Here is a 26941-nt window from a genome sequence, read left to right as displayed (position 1 = left end):
AATTCTTTAGCCACTAATCCTCTCTTCCACATTGACACAATTGTTTTTTTAAGCGATTTTCTACAACACAAGATTTATTTGGAATGCAAATATGGCCTTACAGCAGAACTCCAAGTACGTCTATTTACAATACATATTTTGCAACCTAAGGAGACCCAAAATTCTCTACAGCCAAATTAATTACAGTTTGTGTGGTAATATTAAAGGAGTGGCAGCAGCCAAATTTTAAAGGTGGTCCAATTAGCAATGAGATTATTTTTATACATTTTTGTCAAGGGGCTAAAATTAGCCCGGCCATTAATAGAACTTTCCATCAAATAATGTCAAAAGATAACTGAAGAGGGTGGTGGAGCAACACAATTTGTTTTATTAAACAACATTTTCCATTCAAAAATTAAAACGGAAAATGCTGGAAACACTCAGATCAGACAGCATCTGTGCAAAATGAAACAGAGTTCAAATTTCAAGGAAAAAAACCTTTATCAGAAGTGACCTGCGACACTTATATTCGACATAGAAAAGTACTGGAACACACCCTTCAGCCCACAATATCTGCACCCAACATAATGCAAAGATAAATTCATCTCATCTGCCTACATATGATCCACATCCCTCCATTCCCGGCAAATGCATCAGCCTATCTAAAAGCATCTTAAATGCCAATGTTGTAAAATCAGTATTATAACATTTGAATACATTAAAACACCAGTTTAGCAACCGATTCACCATGTGCTGTTCTAGCATACTCTTTAACCCGTGGGGGCTCTATTCTCATTCATCTTATAAACTCACTGAGATCCCATTTCCATACCAGTTGTAAACTCACCAGTGCCCCATTTTCAGATTAATTCTATAGGGCCTTACTTCCATGCTGTCTTTAAACTCACTTGCCTTTGCGGGGGGAAAAAAAAAATCAGATTAAAAAAAGTGATTAAAGTGGGTCGTGGCAGTGAATAACAAACGGCCTATAGCATTGAAAATCTCAGTTCAGCACCATCAAAGCCCTGAAGTGCAGAATTATCAGAATTTTGTTGTATAAATGTAGAAGCAGTGATTTACATTGAACAAATGAAATATATATTGATGATTGATTTTGCCAGATAATTTTTATTAGGCAAATACCAAATGGGCAAATACCATTTGGAACTTTAGGTAGGAAAACAGAATTTCTTAATTTATGAAGTAAAGTTATTTGAATTATTCTTATATATCTAATATTTTTCATGTTCAGTTTCTGAAATCAAAAGTAATTTTCCTCACAAGGATCAAAGTTAGGGATTTAAAAAAAAGCAATTGACATCAAGCAAACTTGTCAATTTTACTTAATTGTATTAAATGCTAACATAATTTAGTAGCTAAAGGAATAAATTAGTTCTTGCAAATCTTAATTTCACCCTCGCAAATGTATTAAAATACATCAGCAGTAATTGAGCAGTCACTGTTGAGCTTGTTAAATTGTTGCAATTATAATCTGAAACAAAGTAAATCTAATTTTATACAAAAACCTCATGGCACAAGATCAATCAGTGAACGACAACAGAATTCACATTGTAATTCAATACTATCAATGTCAGAACACTTATCTGGAATAAATCCAAGGATTTAAAAACTTTTAAAATGACAGATAATAAAGCAAGTGTTGCCCTGATAGAGGTAGATCTGGATTTTAGTTTATGCTTATTAATTGATCTTGGTTTACTTTAAAAAAAAAAACTTAATTTGATGCATTGAATCTCCATTTCAGGGCACATGTTTGTCAGCTGTATCAATTGCAAGCACACAGATTGCCGCTACTACCTGATGACTTCCTGGTTTCTCAGCCTGTCACATTTGTAGGTTGGTCTGAACGGTTAGATCAGATGGGATACAGGGAGAACTAGATAATTGGATATAAAATTAGACTGAAGATTGGAAACAGATGGTGGTGGTTTAGGGTTGGTCTAGGCTAGAGACTTGTAATGAGTGGAGTCCCACAAGGATTGGTGTTGGGTCCACTATTGTTTGTTATTTATATTAACGATGGCATGGTTAGTACGTTTGCAGATGACGCTAAAGTTGATGGTTTGGTGGACATTGAAGAAGGATCCTGACCAACTGGGCCAAGGAATGGCAGATGGTGTTTAATTCAGATAAATATGAGGTGTTGCAGTTTGGTCGGGCCAACCTAGGCAGAATCTACACAGCAAATGGTTGGCCCCTGGGGAGTGTAGAACAGAGAGACCTTCAGTACCTGTACATTTTTCCATGAACGTGGCAGCACGGTATAGATGATGTTTGCATACATGCCTTCATCGATCAAGGTATTGAGTACAGGAGACGACAAAAAGTGCTGGAGTAACTCAACAGGTCAGGCAGCATTTCTGGAGAAAAAGGTTGGGTGACATTTCAGGTCTGGACCCCTCTTCAGGCTGAAAGTAGGGGGGAGGGAACTGGAGGTAATAAAAAGGTCAGAAGAAAGCAAGGCCGGTAATAGGAAGGGGTTGGTTGTCTTGAGAAGAAGGATACCATTAAACTAGAAAGGGTGCAAGAAAGTGTTACAAGAATGTTACTGGGTCTGGAAGGTTTAAGTAAGAAAAGACTGGGTCTTCTCTCAACTAGAGCCTTGGAAGCTGAGGGGTGACCTTAAAAGTTTATAATATCATGAGTGTCATCGAAAAGGTGAACAGCCAGTCTTTTCCCCAGGGTAGGGAAGTCTAAAACTCAAGGGCATAGCTTTAAGGAGAGGGGGAAAAATAGTTAAAAGGCATCAGAGGAACAATCTTTTCCACAGAGGCTGGTGCCTAAATGCAACAAACTGCCAGATAAAATGGTAGAAGCAGGGACAATTGCAATATTAAAAAGTAAATACTTTGAATGAATGAATGAATGAATAGGTTTATTGGCCAAGTATTCACATACAAGGAATTTGCCTTAGTGCTCCCCCCGCAAGTGACAATGACATAGTGATAGGCACACAGATAGGAAAAGTATGGCAGGGCATGCGCTAGACAGTCAAGTGGGATTAGCTAGGAAAGGTAACTTGATCACCATGGATGAGTTGGGGTATAAAGCTCGTTTCTGTGCTGTGCAGCTATAACTCTTGTTATAATGCCATCTTCCATACCAATACCTCCATGACAATATGATATTTCATCAACCCTGGACTCCTCTCCACTGAGTTCAACAAGACTCTTATGTTTGTCTGTTCTATTAAGTACACTTATGCCTTAATATTCTTTCTCCTCACTCCTTGAATCAGCATGGGATCCTTCTCACCTTTGCTCTAAACTCCTCGTCTATAGATCAACAACAATATGCAATACCACCACCACACTATCTTCCTGAGGGGTTGTTTGATTTGTTCCAATTAATTCTTCCTTCCCCAACAATAATAATTCACTCCTCTGCTCTCAGCATCTTGCCTTCTTGCCACAAAGAAAACCCTCCTCCTTCCTAACTATTCAGTATTTCAAAGGTGCTTTCCACTTTGGTCTTTGTCTGGTTCTTTCAATTTGTTATATTTATGCATGCCTCCGTTTCCTCTCCACATCCCAAAGTTGTATTGATAAATTAATTAGCCAATATAAATTGCCCTCATGTGGATGGATGTCAGGAGGATCATAGGAATTGAAAGGCACAGGACAGAATACGTTACAGGGAAATAGGTAGGGGAATGAGACTAGAAATAATTACTCTGGTAGACCATGTGGGATAACCTGTATTGGGAGAAACGTTTAACAACCCCAACTTTTAAAGCAATGAAAAGCCAAAACTCAATTCTTCAACTATTGCCTTCACCTTTATTTTTGTGCGCATTTAAAAGCACTTTACGTTGAGGAAAAAATACAATTGCATTCAATTTACAACAGTGTGAAAATAAAAGATAAATTTTCGAACCCCAGTTCGTGTATTTTCTTCACTGGAAATCTTGTAAAGCAAAACTCTTCATTAGCCATTAACTCACTGTTAAACCTCTCTGGGAAGCAGGATTGTTTTACAATGGTGACTACTCAATCAGGTTGGTCATGCCCGTTGAGAATCTGAAGGTCCCAGGCAAGATATAAAATGCAGAGTAAACTTATTTAAAGAAAAATAGATTCCTAGACGAAACACAACAGGCAGTTCTTGGGTGTTGTACTTTATTTCTTCAAAATATTATCTGCAAACAAACCCAGTGACAATTTATCTTGCATTTTATACAATAATTAGAATACTTTTTCCTGTTAGGTTAGTGGAGGGGAGAACAGTGGAAGGTGGGGTGCAATACAAACAAGCAAATTCAGTTCAAAGTACAAAAAATAACACCGGCACAAGAACTTTGTACAGAAATCAGTACCAATATACTTTTATAGATATGAAAAAGTACTCTTAATCAAATTTCCTAACATCTAATAAAATAAGGTATCGAACAAGCTATTCTCTTCCATTTTATAGTCTACATAAATAGAACTTTTATATTACAATTTACCTCTCTATATAAATATTATACACATTTAATGTCTAACACAAAGTAATTATATCCTAACATTTTTGACTGCCTTGAAAGCTATTTTAAGACAGAATAATATTCCCTACAACATAAATGGGTGGTTGGTGAATATAAAAGGATAAAACACTGAAAAACCTGAACGGCTGTAGATGCAAAAGCAGTGTCAGTAACTGTTGTAAAACTAAATCTCTTCAAGCTGTCGTCGCACTTTTTGTTCAGCATGCCTGTCTAGGGTTCTTTGTCGGTAAGTAACAATGATGGCAAAGATTACACCAACCAAAACAACAATTCCTTCAAACTTCCAGAATTTCACTTCCTCCATTGCAACTGAACGACAGCTATGGGGCAAAGTGAAAACAGTTATAAGCAAAAATAAACGTTTAATCTTTTTTAATAAATTCCATGTATCCAACATTAAAGAGAGTTGTTAGATTAATGACATATGCAATGATACAGAAATCAAACGGTATCTCTACGGAATGTATTTCAGGCCGCAATGTAGCACATTTGTGTTCTTCCACAGCAGATGGCACAAGCAGATCAACAGAAGATACAATCAGATCAGTGATGATCTTATTAAATAACAGCAGGATGGTTGGGTGGCAGTGAGGAGGTGGGGAGGGGAGGGGTTGTTTTCTGATAAGATTACTTCTGCTTGTATGCAACAAAGCTTAAATACTAGGAAACTATAAATCTTAAGATATATTCATTTGATATATTACTCTATTATTTCCATGTTTAACCACAAAGAACCAAGTCTCACAACCCTTTTGAAAAAAAAGTGATATAGATCCCAGAAAGTGCTGATAAGCCAAAGACAGAATCAATCTGTAGAGCCAGGTGGGTGCAATAGGTGGAACCACAAGAGACTGCAGATGCTTTAATCTGGAGCAACAATACAATCTGCTGGAGGAATGATACAATGATACAAAGAAACAATTTATTTGTTGTCATCTGAACCTCATTGAGGTTCAAACGAAATTTGGTTTCTGCAGTCATACACACGTAGAAGAACCAGGACACAACACAATTTACACAAACATCCATCACAGCGCATCTCCTCCTCGCTGTGATGGAAGACAAAGTCTTATCTCTCCCCTGCACTCCCCATTCTCCTCCCGATGTCAGTCAAAGCCCCTAGCGGGTGATGGTAAGTATCGCAGATGAGCAATAGATGAAAGTAGACAAGTAAAATAAAAAGACATAGAAACATAGAAATTAGGTGCAGGAGAAGGCCTTCGTCCCTTCGAGCCAGCACCACCATTCAATATGATCATGGCTGATCATCCAAAATCAGTACCCCTTTCTGGCTTTTTCCCCCATATCCTTTGATTCCCTAAATCTAACTCTTGACCCGGGCGATGCAAGGCCAAGCTCCGGGTCTTGATGTTGGAGCCCCCCGGCGGGCGCTAGCAAGTCCCGCGGCCATTTAAAGCCGCGCCGGGCGATGTAAGGCCCCGCTCCAGGTCATTTTCAACCCCACAACTCAGGCGGGAGAAGTAGCCGTTGCGGAAGCCCCGAAAAGCGGTCTCCCACCAGGGACCCGCGGGCTCCCGGTGTCACCGTCCACCAGACGTGCGGCTGGAGCCTCCGAAGCTCCAGGGCCGGGTCGCAGCAGTTCGCCACCACCGCTCCTCCCGCTCCGAACTCGGCCAGCTCCGCGATGGTAAGTCCGCAGCTCTGCAGGCACCGCGACTGGAGCCCCAGGTCGTTCCGGTTGGAGGCCGCTCACGGTGCTAGGCCCCAACGACAATGCAGATCCGACAAAGAAAAGGTTGGGTTCTCCGTACAGGGAAAAGATTTTAAAAGTTTCCCCACCCCACACCCCCCACACACATACCCAATTAAAAAATACACTATAAACTACATTCAAACGAGACAAAAAAATGTAAAAAAAGACAGACGGACTGCAGAGGCCGCTGTGACATGAGTCGCGCCGCCCACCCAATGCTCAGTAGGTCAAGCACAACTCAGTAGGTCAAGCAACATCTATGGAATTGTCGGCCTTTCAGGTCGAGAACCTGCTTCACGACGGATTTGAGAGGGAAGTCAGCCAGTCTAAAGGGGAAGAGGTTTGATAGGGGCCAGTGGGTGATTGGTGGTTTGAGAAGGAGTGAAGAATATCAAGCAGCTGGATCCAGACTGAAAGTGTGTGTGTGTGTGGGTAGGGGGTAGGTCTGTCCACCAACGAGGTCAGAGTTGGAAGACCGAGGCAGATGGGCGATAGGTGAAAGTAGACAAGTCAAATAAAAAGGCATAGAAACATAGAAAATAGGTGCAGGAGAAGGCCATTTGGCCCTTCGAGCCAGCACCACCATTCAATATGATCATGGCTGATCATCCAAAATCAGTACCCCTTTCTGGCTTTTTCCCCATATCCTTTGATTCCCTAAATCTAACTCTTGAAAACAACCAGTGAATTGGCCTCCACTGCCTTCACAACTCTCTGGATGGTGGAGATAGGTGGGCTGAGGGGTCGGTGAAGGTGGAGATAGCTGCCGGAGGGTGAAAAGTGATGGTCCAAGTGAATTTGAACACTGCTTCCCAGTGAAAGTAGCAAAGGTGATAAAATTGATGAGTCATAGAATTTAGATTAGTAAATAAACTGGAATTTGGAACAAAACCCCAAATAGTTTGCACGTGAAAACTACTGAATTATCATTAAAACCCACCGGGTCATTACACATTAAGGGAAGGAAAACTGGTACATTAACCAGATCTGGCCTTCATGCGATTCCAGACTCATGTGGTTGACAAGTGAGTAGCCAGGCAAGCTCACCCAGTTGTACCATTACCACCTCATTTAAATAGAGAATGAATAACACTGGATGTGCTTTCAATCTAGACAGCCAATTCAGACATGGCAAAGGCAATCACCCTTAAATTCCTCCCCACAAACATCTGGGGAAATTGCAAACATTGACTATTTCTCAGGGCCCTCTCCTATGGTGTCCAATGAATCCTGTATACTATGCATTCAACACAATGGCAAGTAGTCAAATATCAATAGTCACTGTGCGGCTGGGTAGGGAACCTGGGTCAATTATTTTGTTTGCTCCCATATTCATAAATATGTAAAAGTAAATATAGTTTATACATTATTTCTATATAATGTGACTTTTCAAGTCCTGTAATCACCAGTTAAAGTAACAATTGTATTGATGTATAGCCAGAACCAGGGTCCAAAGTATAGATTAGGTGTGCAGATGGAATTAGGACCTCCAATGTGGACCAGGTGTGTGCCGAGAGGATGTATCGGGAGCATGGTAGATTTACAGCCCAAGAAAGGATCTGGTACATGTGTGGTTGTCTTGAAAATTCTATGTTTGATGGATGGCGGAAATCACATCAATTTCTTCTCTATAAGACTGCAGTCAACTAAAAGCAGTCTGAAGGGGCTGGACCAGAAAGGTCACCCATTCCTTCTCTCTAGAGATGCTGCCTGTCCCGCTGAGTTACTCCAGCATTTTGTGTCTACCTTCGATTAAAAGCAAACCAAGGTTGTTTGGGCAAGCTGAGATGTGAAACATGTACAGGAATTGTTTTATCTGTAGATAGTTTGATCAATGTATTTCATTGCAGTCTTGGTGTCATTGCCCAATAAAGAGGTCTTAGGGTGTCTGCAATTTTTGTTTTCCATAGTAATCTTTATCACCCTATTCTTCCAGGATAGTGATGATTTAGTGCAACAGCAAATTTGATGCGTTTATTCTAATCACCAAACAGCAAATTGTTAAATTAAGTTACGAGTGGTTAATCGAGTTAATAAATTGATACAATCTCCCGCTACACCACTCCCACCACCACTTTATTTGGATCAGTTTTCATAACCAGTTATGTACACCTAAGGCTACAAACAGATAGCTCGAGGAAGTTTCCCATCAGCAAAGAAAAAAATCTTCAAATTAGTTTAAATAATGATTAGATAAGCTTGAATTTGAGTAGTGCCCTTCCCAGCCATGAGAAATCCCAAAGTTATTGTAGCGTTTTTATAATAGGCAACTAATTTGTACAACATACTCACACCATCTGCAACATAACCTGATATTCATATTCTATTTTTGTAACATTGAGGCCAAGAATCAGAAATGTCAATACACCATACTTAAAATTACAGTGAGTTTCAGTAGAATAGATATTGCCACCTGTGAATAAATCCAAAAGTTGGCACCACAAAGATAGTCACTTGTGAATCCGATACAGAAGCAGTTTCTTTGCCCAGTGTGTGATAAGGATGTGAAATATGCTACGACAATTATAACAAATGGAATAGATGCATCTAAAAAGGAATAGAAATAGATAGGCAGTGGTTCACAAAAACTGCCAATTTGAGCAAATATCCTGTTACACATTCTATAGTTACAAAAGTTACATAAAATGCCTACAAATAGATATGTTTGGAGAGAGTGAGAAAGAGTGCAGAAAGGACATCATTTGGTAGATTTAGATGACTTATGCAATTATCAAATTTAATCGTCAAGGGCCACGTATGACTAAAAATGAAATAGGATGAAAGGTAAAATAGTAATTATTTGTATAATCACAACCTGTGTCCTATTCAAAATGAGCTTTCAATCCCTACTCACCTCCGTTACCAGTACCTATTTGTCCTATGTCAATTCATATCTGAGCCAAGGTTATCTCCTTTCAAATCCTACTGTGGTTTAAGATCCATTCTGTTATACCTCTAAAGCACCAAACTAAAAGTGCTCTACAAACGCATTATTACCACAAAAGCTCCAATAGCATCAATTCTTTTGGCATTCTATATAAATAAGCTTTCATTTTGTTTATTTTGGTCAATAGCATCACATTGAAAAACAGGGATCATAGCTCCAAGCCCAACAGAACTTCTGATCCTGCCACGTTTGCATTCATGACCAATTATTAAGTGGTAGCCGAAATACTGCTGCAAGAAAAGCATGCGAATGACACCCACCCAGTGAAGATGATTTGTAGCAATTGGCAACTGGATAACATAATTTGCCACAGCTACATAATATATAGCAAGGATGTCAACAGTAAGAGCAAACTTTAAATTAAGCATCAGTGCTTGTATGATTACAAAATGAATGTTGTAATATCAAACATGACAACTAGCAATAAAGAAATTGAAGCTTGGCATCGTGATATTAAGCAACAAGGTAAGTGTGGTTAATTTACTTCATTGCTCTTTTGCAAGCAACAAAAGTGAAGCCCAATTGGTGAATGTTCTGTAGTCATGCCTACTATATTCTGTTGTGCTGAAGCAAAGCAAGAATGTCATTGTCCTATCAGGGACACATGACAATAAACTCTTAAATCTTGAATAACAAGAGTTCATGTGGCTCCCAAAAAGAATCTGCCCAATGAATAGGTAAAATATACAGATATTACTATTTCTGAACTTGTATTAGAATCTAATGAGAATAAAATAAAATTTACTGATTAAATTAGACTTTCAAAAACCTACGATTCCTTACAAACAAGGATACGAACTGAACGGAAATCTGCAGTTGCCTTACCTTCTGTACCTGTGGTCTTTCGTACATTTTACATCTTCAACAAATCCAGTAAATTTACATTCTATATGCACGGTCTGCAGAAAGTGAGATGATATGTTACGGAATTATAGCAATGAGATTTTAAAGACAAAGTATGTGACATGGTAAAACTCAACAAAACTAGGCTAGAAATTGGATTTATTTTTACTTAGAATATGGTTTCTTGAACACCTGGCAAATTTATAACACATTTGTAAATCGTGTATTTGCTCATTTAAAACAGTTTCTAAATTGATTATTTAGTTTAATCAGCATTCATAAGGATGGATCATAATCTTTTCAATATGAAATAAGTAAAAAATAAATGTTGGTACTTTATCCAACGTGGCATTTTTTCTGCTATTTCTATATTTCCTTTGTATAACCAAAAACAGAAGGACAAAAAACAAATACAATTGCAGAGACTGAAATCCCCCAAAAAATAGAAATGAAAGAAATCAGCCGGTCAAGCAGCACCTGTGGAAAAAGAAAATATGATTTTTGGAACAGGGACCCTTCCATAGATCTCAAAACTGAGCAATAAAGCAGTATATGAAAGGATCTGATCCAGAAAAACACTAAAATTTTAATAGGCAATCAAAATCTTTACCTTCTGATTGGCATTAGAATGTTGAATGCAAAATGCTACAATTCAATGCACGTCACTGCAAGTAGTATTTCTACTTTCAGGAAATACAAGACTTTGTGTACAATATTTTTAGCTGTAAGGGTTACTTGCGTATTTTGTACAATATTTTTAGCTGTAAGGGTTACATTTAAAGGAAGTAATCTTTCTCCACATTCATCTTTATTGAGATATTTTAATCCACCTTTCATTTTACCAACACATGTTATTCTGACGACTTCTAGACACTGAAGAGACCGGATAAATTTTAGATCTACTGCTGTTAAAAATATCTGAATATCCATTCATATAGTAGCTTTCGTGATCTCTTTATGCCAAAAAATACTTTATAGCGAATTAAGCAACTTTTAAAGTTAGCTTCCTCTGCACTAGAGAAAACATAGCAGAAATATGATGCATAGCAAGATCCCATAATCAATTAATTTCTGGTATTTGGCAGACAGTGGTTTTGTTTTCAGTTATGCTGATTGGACAGGGAAATATGAACCAAGAAGGAAATATGAAATTATAATGTTACCTCAATGGTAAATTAAGCGAGGAAAAATAAAAAGGAAAGAGAAATCTGAATAAGGAAAAAAAAAAATCAAATAATTTTCAGGGTGCTGACATCAACATAACAGAAATGGTTCAACATATTTAACCAAGCAATTTGATCCTCACATCAAGTTGATGTAGCATTTGATCATAAATAATAGCAGCTATAGCATAAATAATAAGTTATTAGCTTCACCATTATTTAATAGCCAATAATGATTAGAGATACTGTTGTTTTTTACAATGTATCTACTCGTATAATGTGTCATTGCTAACTATTTTAAAAATACAATATCTGATCTAAGACACAAAAAGCTGGAGTAACTCAGCGGGACAGGCAGCATCTCTGGAGCGAAGGAATAATAATAATAATAATAATAATAAATTTTATTTATTGGGCGCCTTTCAGACATCTCAATAGATTAACAGGAATATAAACATATAATCAGAATAAAATAAATAATAAAGACATCACAGAAACACAAATTAAAAACAGAATTCAGTCCAAAAACAAAAAATCAAAAACACAATGTGACGTTTCTGGTCGAGACCCTTCTAGACCCGAAAAGTCGCCCATTCCTTCTCTCCAGAGATGCTGCCTGTCCCGCTGAGTTACTCCAGCTTTTTGTGTCTATCTTCGGTTTAAACCAGCATCTGCAGTTCCTTCTTACACATCTGATCTAAGATGTAAAGTTAGAATATTCTCTCAAAGAAAAATTATAATCACACTAATCTCTTAAAGGACAAAAATATTTGAATATCTCACACATACACACATGCAAAATACCTTTTCGTAATCAGTGCAAGGACTACATTCTCTTACAATGCTGTATTCTTCAATTTCCCAGCAAGGTCTTGGGTGCAAATTATTTGCTGTTTAATTTATAAATAAAATATATTTATAATCTTACTTTGCAAGTGAAAATCTTAACATTAAAAAAAAAAATAGCCAATCTATTTCTACCTAAGAATCACACGCCACACAGCAAAGTCTAGAAAGGTTACCTTTGAGGCAATATACAGTGCATTGAGAAAGTATTCAGACCTTCACTTTTTCCACATTTTGTTACATTACAGCCTTATTCTAAAATTGGTTACAGTCATATTTTATGTCATCAATCTACGCACAATACCTCATAATATAAAAGCGAAAACAGGTGTTTAGTAATTATTGCAAAATAATTAAAAATAAATAACTGAAATATCACAATTACGTAAGTATTCAGACCCTTTACTGTGACTCTCAAAATTGAGCTTTGGTGCATCGTGTTTCCATTGATTATCCTCGAGATGTTTCTACAACTTGATAGGAGTCTACAAGTGTTAAATTAAATTAATTGTACATGATTTGGAAAGGCACACACCTGTCTATATAAGGTCCCACAGTTGACAGTGCATGTCAGAGCAAAAAACAAGCCATGAAGACGAAGGAATTGTCTGTAGACCTCCGAGACAGGATTGTGTTGAGACACAGATCTGGGGAAGGGTATAAAACATTTTTGGAGCATTGCAGGTCCCGAAGAGCACAGTGGCCTCCGTCATTCATAAATAGAACTTTGAAACCACCAGGACTCTTCATAGAGCCTGGCCAAACTGAGCAATCGGGGAAGAAGGGCCTTAGGATAGAGACTTACTAACATATTCAGGGAGGTGACCAAGAACCCGATGGTCACTCTGACAGAGCTCCAGAGTTCCTCTGTGGAGATGGGAGAAACTTCCAGAAGGACAACTATATCTGCAGCACTCCACCAATCAGGTCTTTATTGTAGAGTGGCCAGACAGAAGACACTCCTCAGTTAAAGACACACGACAGCCCGCTTGGAGTTTGCCAAAAGGCACCTAAACAAGATTCCCTGGCCTGATGAAACCAAGATTGAACTCTTTGGCCTGAATGCCAAGTGTCACGTCTGGAGAAAAACAGGCACCGCTCATCACCTGGCCAATACCATATCTACGGTGAAGCATGGTGGTGGCAGCATCATGCTGTAGGGATGTTTTTCAGCGGCAGGAACTGGGAGACCAGTCAGGATCGAGGTAAAGATGAACGGGAGCAAAGTATAGAGATATCCTTGATGAAAACCTGCTCCAGAGCGTTCAGGACCTCGGACTGGGGCAGGCGTTCACCTTCCAACAGGACAACGACCTAAAGCTCACGTCCAAGACAACGCAGAAGTGGCTTTGTGACAAATCTGTGAATGTCCGTAAGTGGCCCGGCCAAAGCACGGACTTGAACCCGATCGAACATCTCTGGAGGGACCTGAAAATAGCTGTGCATCAACACTCCCCATCCAACCTGAGAGAGCTTGAGAGGATCTGCAGAGAAGAATGGGATAAATTACCCAAATACAGGTGTGCCAAGCTTGTAGCGTGATACCCAAGAAGACTTGAGGTTGTAATCACTGCCAAAGGTGTCTCAATAAAGTACTGAGTAAAGGGTCTGAATACTTATGTAAATGTGATATTTCAGTTATTTATTTTTAATTTTTTTGCAAAAATTTCTAAACACCTGTTTTCACTTTTTTATTGTGGGCTATTGTGTGTAGATTGCTGATAAAAAAAATGAATTTAATCCATTTTTGAATAAGGCTGTAACGTAACAAAATGTGGAAAAAGTGAAGGGGTCTGAATACTTTCTGAATGCACTGTAACAATATATCTCGTGAATCTTCAGAATGGCAAGCAGTGACTAGTGGGGTAACGCAAGGCTCGGTGCTGGGACCGCAGCTATTTACAATATACATCAATGATTTGGATGAAGGGATTCAAAGTAACATTAGCAAATTTGCAGATGACACAAAGCTGGGTGGCAGTGTGAACTGTGAGGAGGATGCTATGAGAATGCAGGGTGACTTGGACAGGTTGGGGGAGTGGGCATATGCATGGCAGATGAAGTTTAATGCGGATAAATGTGAGGTATCCACTTTGGTAGCAAAAACAGGAAGGCAGATTACTATCTAAACGGCGTCAAGTTGGGAAAAGGAGAAGTACAACGGGATCTGGGGGTCCTTGTACATCAGTCTATGAAAGTAAGCATGCAGGTACAGCAGGCAGTGAAGAAAGCGAATGGCAGGTTGGCCTTTATAACAAGAGGAATCGAATATAGGAGCAAAGAGGTCCTTCTGCAGTTGTACAGAGCCCTAGTGAGACCACACCTGGAGTATTGTATGCAGTTTTGGTCCCCTAATAAGGACGTTCTTGCTATTGAGGGAGTGCAGCGTAGGTTTACAAGATTAATTCCCAGGATGGCGGGACTGTCATATGCTGAGAGAATGGAGCAGCTGGGCTTGTGCACTCTGGAGTTTAGAAGGATGAGAGGTGATCTCATTGAAACATATAAGATTGTTAAGGGCTTGGACACACTAGAGGCACAAAACATGTTCCCGATGTTGGGGGAGTCCAGAACCAGGGGCCACAGTTTAAGAATAAGGAGTAAGCCATTTAGAATGGAGACGAGGAAACACTTTTTCTCACAGAGAGTGGTGAGTCTGTGGAATTTTCTGCCTCAGAGGGCGGTGGAGGCAGGTTATCTGGATGCTTTCAAGAGAGAGCTAGATAGGGCTCTTAAAAATAGCGGAGTCAGGCGATATGGGGAGAAGGCAGGAACGGGGTACTGATTGGGGATGATCAGCCATGAACACATAGAATGGCGGTGCTGGCTCGAAGGGCTAAATGGCCTACTCCTGCACCTATTGTCTATTGTCTATTGAATCAACAGCCATCTTTCACAGAAAATCATCTCAACAATTACCAATACATTTCCTTCCCGGGTTACGGTAGGATTCTGTTCCCGAGAACTGTTCGAAACTAGAACAGTTCACAAATCAGAATCTCGCCACCTGCCAATATAGTTTAATAAAAATGCATACTAACTGTGGGTGGTGTGTAGTTAAACCATGGCATTTAACTTAATCATTCAGAAATTGCCGCTAATTGAATTCTCACATGGAAGAAGATGCCTACAGTCCTGTTGCTGCTGGCTAATCTATCCCACTGATTTCCCAAACACTGATTCGTATGCACAGGTTGTACGTAGGTCAGACACTCCATTTTTGGAGAATCTGTACATGATAGGTACTAAATCTATGAAGATGGAGACTAGGAGAAAATAAGGGAAACATGATTAATGGTGGTGGTAGGGGAGAAATTGAACTCCATAAAATCTATAAACTGGCTCCAAGTAACACTGAAAAAAAAATCAATTCATGTTTTTCCTCAGGAGCTGCTAAAGTTCAAGAATATTTTGTGCTGCATAACTTTAAAGCGATAATGTTTAACTTGGTTATATAGTGTTAAGCCTAATGGAAGATGACACACACCAAGATTGCACAAAGTAACTTACATTGTGCAAGATTAAAATAGTAAGTTAATTCTCGAAATTCGTATTCATGTTCCCACTATAAATTAATGGTTTTGGTTACACTGCCTTCACCTTTCACATTGTTCCTTTCTCTTGTTTTAACTTATTTTGGTCATTTAGATCATACAATCTTCCAATATGAAACTCGACTTGATATTCTTGCTGAAGATAAGACACAAAATGTTGGAGACAGGCAGCATCTCTGGATAGAAGGAATGGGCGAAGTTTCGGGTCGAGACCCTTCTTCAGACTTGCTTTTATATTCCAGCACAGCCTTCCCATAGAGCTTTCAACATTAAACTTCTGCAGTCCAAATCTTGTAATTTGTCTTCCAGTAATCTAAAATTGTTTTCATTGTTGCCCATTTCCATTCTTTACATTTTTTTTATTTTCATATTTCAAAAAATGTAAAATGTTGAGACAACTTGTTACTTTACTATTACAGCACTTACTTGTATTCTTTTGTGACTGGAATGGCACAGCTTCACATATCCTGAAGGAATCCAGACGGTAAAAAGAACAAAATGTAACCATTACATATGACCAAACTGCTATGTTACACATTAAAATTCAGTATAAATCAAAAGCTATTAAAACTAGCTCTTTTTGAATATAATGACCAAAGCTGGAAATGTTGCATGCATTTTAAACCTAAATTGCACTTTCTTTCACGACATTAGATAATGTTCATAAAAGAATTTGGTAAATCAGTGTGATAACTAATTACAAAACTAACCTGACTTGAAACATTAACTTTGCTCCTCCTCCACAGATTCTTCCCGACTGATTATTGGAAGCGCTTTATTTCTATTTCAGATTTCCAGCATCTGAATTTTAATTAATTCCCAGCTTCTGTATTAGCCAGCCATATGAGTAAGAGCTTTGAAATCTTACCTCAATATAATACCACATATTTATTAGATTGCATTTTGTAAACGGGAAATATATTGATGAATTGCACCAGAACATTGCACTTATTAATTTTATTGGATAGTTTTTTTTTTATAAACAAATATTGAGGACTTCATAGTGCATTAACCTTGAAGAAGGTTCAAAGATATATAAACTAATCAATATCATCCTTTCATAGTGGACAGTAAAACAATGAAACATACAAAGTGAAAATCAAAACCTGTAGATGCTGAAAAGCAGAAATAAAAACAGAAAATGCTGGAAAACGTTGGCACATCAAGCAGCATCTGTGGCAATTGAAATAGAGATGTTACAGTTTAAAAAACATCATCAGACCTGGGATAGAAAGAAATCAAGTTATTTGTCAGTTGCAGAGTTTGGAGAAGGAACTGAAAGGGAATGGGCCTGATAGATGTGGCCGTAATTGTCACTAGGATAAGATATAGGTAAATTAATCAAGTGAAATGAGGCTTTTAAAAAGGGAGAACATGAACAAGGGAAAGCTGTGAAATGAGAGCTATTAGAGAGGGCAAACACAAACAATAGGTACACACAATTGCTGGGGAAACTCAGCGGGTGCAGCAGCATCTATGGAGCGAAGGAAATAGGCGACGTTTCGGGCCGAGACCCTTCTTCAGACTTTTCCCTTTTAAACACAAACAATATATCATTTTCTCTATTTGCATCAAATTTGTTAGTCTGCTGTAGGACTGATAGAGCATTTGTTGAGGTTATTCAAGAGAGAATTTAGTATTTTTCTTATCTGTTATAGGAGCTTAAGGAGCCAAATGGCCCACTGTACTATTTCTTTGCACTTTAATTTGGGAGAATTTACTCATTTTTAATGATAGAGGCAAGTTGTATGGTGGAATCAAAGATTTCCAAGAAACAATGACTAATCGGGATAAATACATAACAAGAAGATTTCAGTATAGGAGTAAAGAGGTTCTTCTGCAGTTGTATAGAGCTCTGATGAGACCACATGTGGAGTATTGTGTACAGTTTTGGTCTCCTAATTTGAGGAAGGACATCCTTGTGATTGAAGCAGTGCAGCGTAGGTTCACGAGATTGATCCCTGGAATGGCGGGACTGTCATATGAGGAAAGATTGAAAAAACTAGGCTTGCATTCACTGGAGTTTAGAAGGATGAGGGGAAAATCTTATAGAAACATATAAAATTATAAAAGGACTGGACAAGCAAGATGCAGGAAAAATGTTCCCAATGTTGGGTGAGTTTGGAATAAGCATTCACATCCCTTGGATAAAGAACTCACCTGATACATGCCTAGAATTTCTATATGTTACAAATTATAAACATCACTCATATTTGCATTCCTTCCAGCAGAGGTCATTTAAAAAAAAAAAGAGAAAAACGACCTGCAACATTGGCAACTTCAAAATAAAGCTTACAGGAGCATCGCTTTTTTTAATTGTCTTGCCCAAACAAACACAAGCATTGATTAATTTTCTCCAAAGTTTACTAAAAAAAACCCCCCAGAAGTTCTACAAAGGCCAGATTTACAATTACATATTTCCTGAAAATGCACTGAAATCACAGAGCTAACCAAGCACTTTAAAATAATATGTTTAACATCAAAGCAAATTACTTTCTGAAGTTCACTCAGGCAAAGTTACCAGCTACAGAAAGTTCTATGTGAATAACATTGTCACCGAGGAGACTGTACACTGTTTCCCCAACAACAAGCCCTGGGTCACCAGTAACATAAAGGCCCTTCTCAACCAGAAGAAGAGGGCCTTCAGGAATGGTGACGGAGGAGGTGAAACGGGTACAAAAGGACCTGAAGGCGAGACTGAGACAGGGCAAGGATGACTAGAGGAGGAAGCTGGAGCGGAAACCTCAGCAGAACAACATGAGGGATGTGTGGAGCGGGATGAAGAGCATTACAGGCTACAAGAAGACCAGTGGCCTGGGGAGGGAAAGCAATTAGTACTGGGCCAATGAGCTAAACCTGTTTTTTTGTTTTTTTTTTAATAGATTTGATGGTGGGGCCTCTGCCCACCCTCCCCCCTGCTCCCCGACAGTCTCTCCCCCTCAATCCCCCTGGTCCACTTCTCCTACCCTTTCTTTGCTGAGCCTGACCATCAAGGCTGAGCAGGTGAGGAAGGAGCTGAGTAGACTCCACCCAAGCAAACCCACAGGTCCCGATGGTGTCAGTCCTAGGGTTCTCAAGGCGTGTGCCAGCCAATGCTACAAAATATCTTCAACCTGAGCCTGGAGCGGGTTCCTGTGATATGGAAGACATCCTGTCTGGTTCCTTTACCAAAGAGGATGCACCCCAGCTCCTTCAATGACTTTGCACATCATGAAGTCCCTGGAGAGGCTGGTGCTCACTCACCTGCGACCCCTGGTTAAATCCTATCTGGACCCCCTGCAGTTCGCTTACCAAGCAAAGATGGGGGTTGAGGACGCCATCATCCACCTGCTCCATCATTCCTATGCTCACTTGGATAAGTCGGGAAGCATTGTGAGTCATGTTTTTTTACTTCTCCAATGCTTTTAACACGATCCGTCCGGCCTGCACTGCTTGGAAGCAAATTGGCAAAAGATGCGGGTGAATGCACCAATGGTGTCCTGGATCACCAACTACCTGACTGGACGGCCACAATATGTCAGGCTACAGACTGGGTCTCGGACATGGTAGCGAGCAACACCAGGGTCCCACAGGGGATGGTCCTCACTCCCTTCCTGTTTACCATCTGCACCTCGGACTTCAGATATAACTCCGTCTCCTGCCACATGCAGAAGTTTTCAGATGATTCTGCAATTGTGGGCTGCATCAGTGAGGGTATGGAAGCTGAATACAGAGGTGTAGTCAACAGCTTTGTTGAGTGGTGTGGGCTGAATCACCTGCAGCTCAATACCGACAAGACTAAGGAGTTGGTGGTAGAATTTAGGAGAGGAACACCCCTGTCCCGTCTCCATTAATGGTGTGGATGTGCTGTTTACCAGGGAGTACAAATACCTGGGAGTATACCTGGACAGTAAACTGGACTGGTCGATGAACGATGAGGCCCTGTACAAGAAGGGACAGAACCGCCTGTATTTTTTTTAGAAGGCTCCGCTCCTTCAACGTCTGCAGCAAGATGCTGCAGATGTTCTACCAATCGGTGGTAACCAGTGCCATCTTTTTCGCCGCCGTGTGCTGGGGCAGCAGGGCGAAGGCTGCGAACGCCAATAGGATCAATAAATTCATCAGGAAGGCTGGCTCCGTCCTGGGGGCGGAGTTGGATTCTTGGGAGGTGGTCTTGGAGGGGAGGATGCTTCTGAAACTGCAGAGCATCCTGGATAATACAACTCACCCCCTCCATGACACACTGGTCAACCTGAGGAGTGCCTTCAGCAACAGACTGGTTCCACCAAGATGCAGAATGCCATAGGAGATCCTTCTACCCTGTGGCTATCAAATTTTACAACTCCTCCCCCTTCCGTCGTGTGGTAGACGGAGACTGGACACCCCCCCCCCCCCCCTCAATCTTTACACATCCCCGAAGCCTTACCACTTGTCATTTTATTTTCATGTTTCATGTATTTTGTGTTTTTTATGACTGTAGGCAAATTAATTTCCCTCCTGGGATAAATAAAGTTCTATCATATCGTTAAACACTTTAAAGCTTTAAGTAAGCCTACACTTTTAACAAAAGAAAGTTGGTGACAAAACTGATCAAACATATCACTAATTTGTATAGAAACCTTTCTTTTACCTGAAAGATGTGAACACACTCCATATTGTACATAGGTAGACTAGAAGGTACATCATCTCTACAAACTGTAACATTTTCTTATTTTTCACTCTTCTCTGGGCACCGTTAAGGATTGGCTGCACTAAAACAAAGTTAGAATTTGCAATCACTCATTTATACATTTTATCACTAATCTAATTATCAAAAATTCAGGTGAAAATATTCTATAAATGATGACAGAGAGAATGTACACAGCAATATATGGTTCAAATACTGTAACTTAGCATGCTCAAATGTTAAATATGAAAACACTCAGTTGGTCATTTAAACAATGAAGTTAGTCTTATCGCAAAGGTTATTTTATAGAGACATACAATATGTGTACAGACCGTTCAGCTCAGCAAATCCAGACTAATCATCAACCAATCCTCCCAGGGCTACGAACACCCAACTTATGAACACCCTCTGCATCTGCATATGGACGAGCATTTAGGAAATTTGCAAATGGATGAGGATAAATTTGCCGGCTGCTACACACATATTCTGTCAAATGGGAATGGGTGATGCGCCTTCTCTCCCCAACCAGAACTTCCCAAACTGCCACGATTGGGGCTGGGTGGAGTTGAGCAGTGCTCGATGCGCTGATCAGACATTCACTAAGTCAGTAAGGCAGGCTGACAGTTGCTCTTCCAGCACTTGCTTTCTCTCCCATCACACCTCACATACATTGTTTTTGTTCATGTCTGATTTATGAACAATTCAAGTTACGAACATTTCTTGGGAACAGACCCTGTTGTAACCTGGGGACATAGTGTAATCATGCTTTTTTTCCCCCATTCACCCCACATTCTCATCAACTTTCCCAACATTCTACCATTCTCAGACACACATGTGTAATATACAGTAGCCAATTAACCTATCAATGGTACACACAATTGCTGGGGAAACTCAGCGGGTGCAGCAGCATCTATGGAGCGAAGGAAATAGGCGACGTTTCGGGCCGAAACCCTTCTTCAGACCCTATCAATTCTCACATCTTTGGAATATTAAACAAAACCAGAGCATCTATAGAAAAGCCACGTGGTCACAGCGAGATTGTGCATACCCCACACAGACAGCATCCAAGGTCAGGATTTGTGCTCCGAGCTGGCAGTTCTACTAGCCATGCCACTGTGATGCTCAATTATTTTTTGCAAAAGTATTATACTCTATTCATTCAAAATATGAATGGAAGAAATCATTTTAAAAATCCAAATTTTACAATTGGTACATATTCAGTACAACAGTTGTCATGAATTACATTACAACACAATAGGGAATGTAGCACTAGTTCAGCACATTTGATGCATTATAAAACCCTTGAAATTATTATAAATAGACACAAAGTGCTGGAGTAACTCTGCAGGCCAGGCAGTATCTCAACAGAACGTGGTCATGCTATGTTTCATGTTGGAACTATTCCTCAAACAGAGAAAGCTGAGACAGCCTGACATGTGGATACAGTGGAAGGTACACAAAATTGCTGGAGGAACTCAGCGGGTGCAGCAGCATCTATGGAGCGAAGGAAATAGGCGACGTTTCGGGCCGAAACCCTTCTTCAGACCCTATCAATTCTCACATCTTTGGAATATTAAACAAAACCAGAGCATCTATAGAAAAGCTCTGTGGATACAGAGTGGATACAGTGGATGGGGGTTTGATTGGCAGATGGTTGGACAAAAGCTAGAGATGGGAAGGTAACAAAAGCCAGTGAGAAAAGACATAAGAGGTAGAAAATGTCAATCCAGAGGAAGGAATATAGATGGATGGAGATGGGGGGAGAGATTGTTACCACCCAATATTGGAGAATTCAATGTTATTACTGTTGGGTCGTAAGCTGGCCAAATTGAATACAAGGTGCTGTTTCTTCAATTTGCATGTGACCTCACTGGGAATGGAGGTGCCCACGGCAGAAAAGTCAGTAAGGGAAGGCGAGTTAAATGATTAGCAACCGGGAGATCCAGCAGATCTTGGCGGATCTAGCGTGGGTTCAGCCTAAAGGTCGCCCAGTCTACGGTTGGTCTCACCAACGTTAAGGAGATCACTTTTGGGGCATTGAATGCAGTAGATGTGGTTAGTTCTGATGTTGTTATATTAGTCCCCTTATTCTATTCTAGTGATTCTATTCGAACCAGGTGGAAAGGTCAGTGGTTCAAACTTTAAAACAATTTGATAGGACATCTCGAGAAAAGGAATAGGATAATGTTTTGCGTAGAGACCCTTCTTCAGACTCGAGAAGCAAATCTTCTCCAGAGATGCTGCCTGATCTGCTGTTATCCCAGCAATTATGTATTTTTTAAACCAACATTGAGGATGTAGCAAGTAGAATGGATAAGGGAGATAAGGGGTGTGGTGTATCTTGACCTTCAAAAAGCCTTTGACACGGTCCCATACAAGAGATTGACATGGATAGAGAACTGGTTGGCAGACAGGAAGCAAAAAGTAGCAATTAACAGGTTCTTTTCAGAATGGCAGGCAGTGACTGGTGGGGTGCCGCAAAGCTCGGTGTTGGGACCCCAGTTATTTACAATATATATTAACGATTTAGATGAGGGAATTAAATGTGACATCTCCAAGTTTGCAGATGACACAAAGCTGGGTGGCAGTGTGAACTGCGAGGGGATGCTATGAGGCTGCAGGGTGACTTGGATAGGTTGGGTGAGTGGGCAGATGCATGGCAGATGCAGTATAATGTGGATAAATGTGAGGTTATCCACTTTGGTGGTAAGAACAGGAAAGCAGATTATTATCGGAATGGTGTCAGATTAGGAAAAGGGGAGGAGCATCGAGACTAAATTGAGGAAGGACATCATTACTATTAAGAGAGTTCAGCATTGGGTCACCAGGTTATTTCACGGGATGGCGGAACTGACATATGATGAAAGAATGTGTCGACTGAGCTTGTATTCACTGGAATTTAGAAGGATGAGAGGGTATCATATAGAAACATATAAAATTCTTAAGGGATTGGACAGGCTAGATGCAGGAAATAAAATTCCCGTTGTTGGGGAAGTGCAGAACCAGGTGTCACAGTTTAAGAATAACGGGTAGGCCATTTATGACTGAGATGAGGAAAAACTTTTTCACCCAGAGAGTTGTGAATCTGTGGAATTTCTGCTGGATGTTTTCAAGAGTTAGATTTAGCTCTTAGGGCTAAAGGAATCAAGGGATATGGGGAAAAAAGCAGGAACGGGGTACTGATTTTAGATGATCAGCCATGATCATATTGAATGGCGATGTTGGCTCAAAGGACCGAATGGCCTACTCCTGCACCTATTTTTTTATGTTTCTATGTTCTATCTAAACTTCCTCATTTCACAATTTCTTACATTCTTATCTTAGGTTGACAGGTCTTTCTTTGTTCAATGCCATCTTAAAGACAACACTACTAATAATACAACAGTCTGTTGTCATTGATAGTGAGTTTGCAGTCCAATAACAGTTTAAACCTACTTATGTGAAAAATTCAAATAGGTTGCTGTCACCAAAGTAACATTTGATTTCAATCGGTCTATGAATTTATTAGAACAATATTCATACAGCAGAAAAAAGGGTTGTAACAAACTCTCATTGAGTATACCTAGGCAATCATACCAGCCAAAACTACCACTGACTGAACATAATTTAAAAAACAAGCCACCCTCAATATAACGCAGTGCAAGATTATGTTCCATGAAAATTAATCCTCTGCCACATCAATACAGTCACATCATGATTAATAGAAACACAGACAAAGGCAAGGATTTCATTCTCCAACCCATGACCTCCCCACTCTCGACCGCAGACAAATGTTAACGCTCCTGAAAGATCCAGTATATTTTCTGAAGCGACCTCTGCACTAATTAGCAAAATATGGAGCAGTTATGAAGCGGAATTTAATTAACAACCACTAATTGAAATACATTGCCAGTGAGTCAATATGGTTCCTGGCAGATTACTCACTCCTGATATGGGGGGAGGATGATTCATTCATTGTAACAATGCACCTCTTCATGGTGATTTTATCACCTTCCCACTCAGACAGACCACATCACACTACAATGTTTCGGTGTCGTTTCCACATGAGTGCCAGCGATTCACACCGATCCGTGCCGGCTCCTGGATAGACTCTAAATGTCAGTCCACCAGCAGGTAGTCCGCTTGGGCCACCCAGTAAACCATGGATGTCGACCAAGGGCTCTCCGGTCCGTGAGATTAACAACCCGAAGCAAACATTCGCCGGCATGAAGCCAGCTCTAATCTTTTTCATTTCAAAAATAAAGGTTTATTTAAAGTTAAATTAGATATCCTAAACAAAAACTCTCCAAACTGTTGTATCTGCGTTCACCGAAGCCCGCACTCACCGGCCGTCGCCAACCCCCGGCTTCGTGAGCCGCCGCACGGCGAGAGCTGAGAAACCACCATCAGGGGAGGGGCCGGGGCTTCTGTGTGACCAAACATCACACGTGACCGACCGCCCGCCCCCCCCCCCACACACGTGACCAAAGATACTAGAGGAGCCTTTGCACGTGACCAACATCCACACGTGACCGGCATCACGGCAGGGAGTCACAGGCGGCGGAGGAAAGCACCAATCAGAGGCCGGAAAACGGAGGGGGCAGGGCTTCTATGTGATCTACGTCACAGGTGAACGACCATTGCACGTCACTAAACCTCACGGCGTGAGCAGGTGGAGCAGTAAATGCACCAATCAGAGGAGGGACCCGGCGGCGGGGGGGGCGGGATCTACATCACACGTGACTCGGCATCGTGCAGAACCCCGCCCCCCGCTCCAGCTTGTGACGGCATTTGTCCCTCCTCCCCGCGTGCGAGGAGTTGCCGTTGGTCCAGCTCCCCGCGCGCGTTCTAACCTGAACAAGGGCGTCACCCGCTCCTTCTCTCCACAGATGCTGCCCGTCCCGCTGGGTTACTACAGCTTTGTGTGTCTATCCGCTCTGCCCCCCAACCTCCTTGTTATAAACTCCGCGCTACTCTCAATCCCCGCGATGTAAACTCCGCGCTACCCATCGCCGGACTCCAGTTGGAAGACTGTCTTGCCTATTTGAGTTGGAAGACTGTTCTGGACTATTTGAGAGATGGGCAAGAACAGTCTTCGAACTCAAATTTGGGGTCGCGACCCTTGTTCAGGTTAGAACGCGCGCGGGGAGCTGGACTAACGGCAACTACTCGCATACGGGGAGGAGGGACAAAGGCCGTCACAAGCAAAGTCGCTTTTTAAGAAGGAACTGCAGATGCTGGAAAAATCGAAGGTAGACAAAAATGCTGGAGAAACTCAGCGGGTGCAGCAGCATCTATGGAGCGAAGGAATAGATGACGTTTCGGGTCGAGACCCTTCTTCAGACTGGTGAGGGGGGGCAGGAAGAAGAAAGGAAGAGGTGGGGACAGTGGGCTGTGGGAGAACAGGGGAGGGGAAGGAGGGAGAAAGCAAGGATTACCTGAAATGGGAGGTCAATGAATGTTCATACCGCTGGGGTTTAAACTACCCAAGCGAAATATGACTGTTTAGGTCCTTGGATGGAGTGAAGGGGGAGGAAAAGTGACAAGTGTAGCATTTCCTGTGGTTGCAAGGGAAACATAGAAAATAGGTGCAGGAGTAGGCCATCCGGTCCTTCGAGCCTGCACCGCCATTCAATGTGAACATGGCTGATCATCCAACTCCGTATCCTGTACCTGCCTTAATAATAATAATGGATGGGATTTATATAGCGCCTTTCTAATACTCAAGGCGCTTTACATCGCATTATTCATTCACTCCTCAGTCACACTCGGTGGTGGTAAGCTACATCTGTAGCCACAGCTGCCCTGGGGCAGACTGACGGAAGCGTGGCTGCCAATCTGCGCCTACGGCCCCTCCGACCACCACCAATCACTCACACACATTCACACACGGGCAAAGGTGGGTGAAGTGTCTTGCCCAAGGACACAACGACAGTATGCACTCCAAGCGGGATTCGAACCGGCTACCTTCTGGTCGCCAGCCGAACACTTAGCCCATTGTGCCATCTGTCGTCCTTCTCTCCATACCCCCTGATCCCTTTGGTGAATCTAACTCCCTCTTAAATATAGCCAATGAACTGGCCTCAACTACCTTCTGTGGCAGAGAATTCCAGAGATTCACCACTCTGTGTGAAAAATAGTTTCCTCATCTCGGTCCTAAAATATTTCCCCCTTATCCTTAAACTGTGACCCCTTGTTCTGGACTTCCCCAACATCGGCAACAATCTTCCTGCATCTAGCCTGTCCAACCCCTTAAGAATTTTGTACGTTTCTATAAGATCCCCCCTCAATCTTCTAAATTCTAGCGAAAGTGCCTGGGGATGGGGTGGTTTGGGTGGGAAGGGACGAAGCGACCAGGGTGTTACGGAGGGAGCGGTCTCTGCGGAAAGCCGAAAGCGGAGATGGGAAGATGTGGCCAGTGGTGGGCTCCCGTTGGAGGTGGCGAAAATGTCAGAGGATTATATGTGGTATGTGACGGCCGGTGGGGTGGAAGGTGAGGACAAGGGGGACTCTGACCTTGTTACGAGTGGGGGGATGGGTAGTGAGAGCGGAGCTACGGGATATAGAAAAGACCCTGGTGAGAGCCTCATCTATAGTCGAAGAGGGGAACCCCCGTTCCCTAACGAATGCCTCCAATGCCCTGTTTTGGAACACCTCATCCTGGGTGCAGATGCGGCGTAGACGGAGGAATTGGGAGTAGGGGATGGAGTCCTTACAGGAAGCAGGGTGGGAAGAAGTGTAGTCCAGATAGCCATGGGAGTCAG

General features: G+C 41.2%; 1 protein-coding gene across 1 annotated transcript; it reads right to left on the bottom strand.

The window, feature by feature from the left end:
* Positions 1-3759: 3759 nt before the first annotated feature.
* jtb (jumping translocation breakpoint) lies at positions 3760-24690 on the bottom strand. Its single transcript, XM_033017541.1, has 6 exons — positions 24524-24690; positions 20163-20283; positions 15980-16020; positions 11958-12043; positions 9973-10046; positions 3760-4806 (listed from the first exon to the last, which is right to left on the bottom strand). The coding sequence occupies exons 1-6, from the start codon at positions 24618-24620 to the stop codon at positions 4650-4652; spliced, it is 576 nt and encodes a 191-aa protein (XP_032873432.1). The 5' UTR covers positions 24621-24690; the 3' UTR covers positions 3760-4649.
* Between the last annotated feature and the right edge of the window lie 2251 nt (positions 24691-26941).

The sequence above is a fragment of the Amblyraja radiata genome, chromosome 3 (assembly GCF_010909765.2).
Source record: "Amblyraja radiata isolate CabotCenter1 chromosome 3, sAmbRad1.1.pri, whole genome shotgun sequence".
NCBI classification, from domain to species: domain Eukaryota; kingdom Metazoa; phylum Chordata; class Chondrichthyes; order Rajiformes; family Rajidae; genus Amblyraja; species Amblyraja radiata.
Note: the sequence above shows the minus strand (reverse complement) of the source record. Positions and strands in the feature narration are given on the sequence as shown.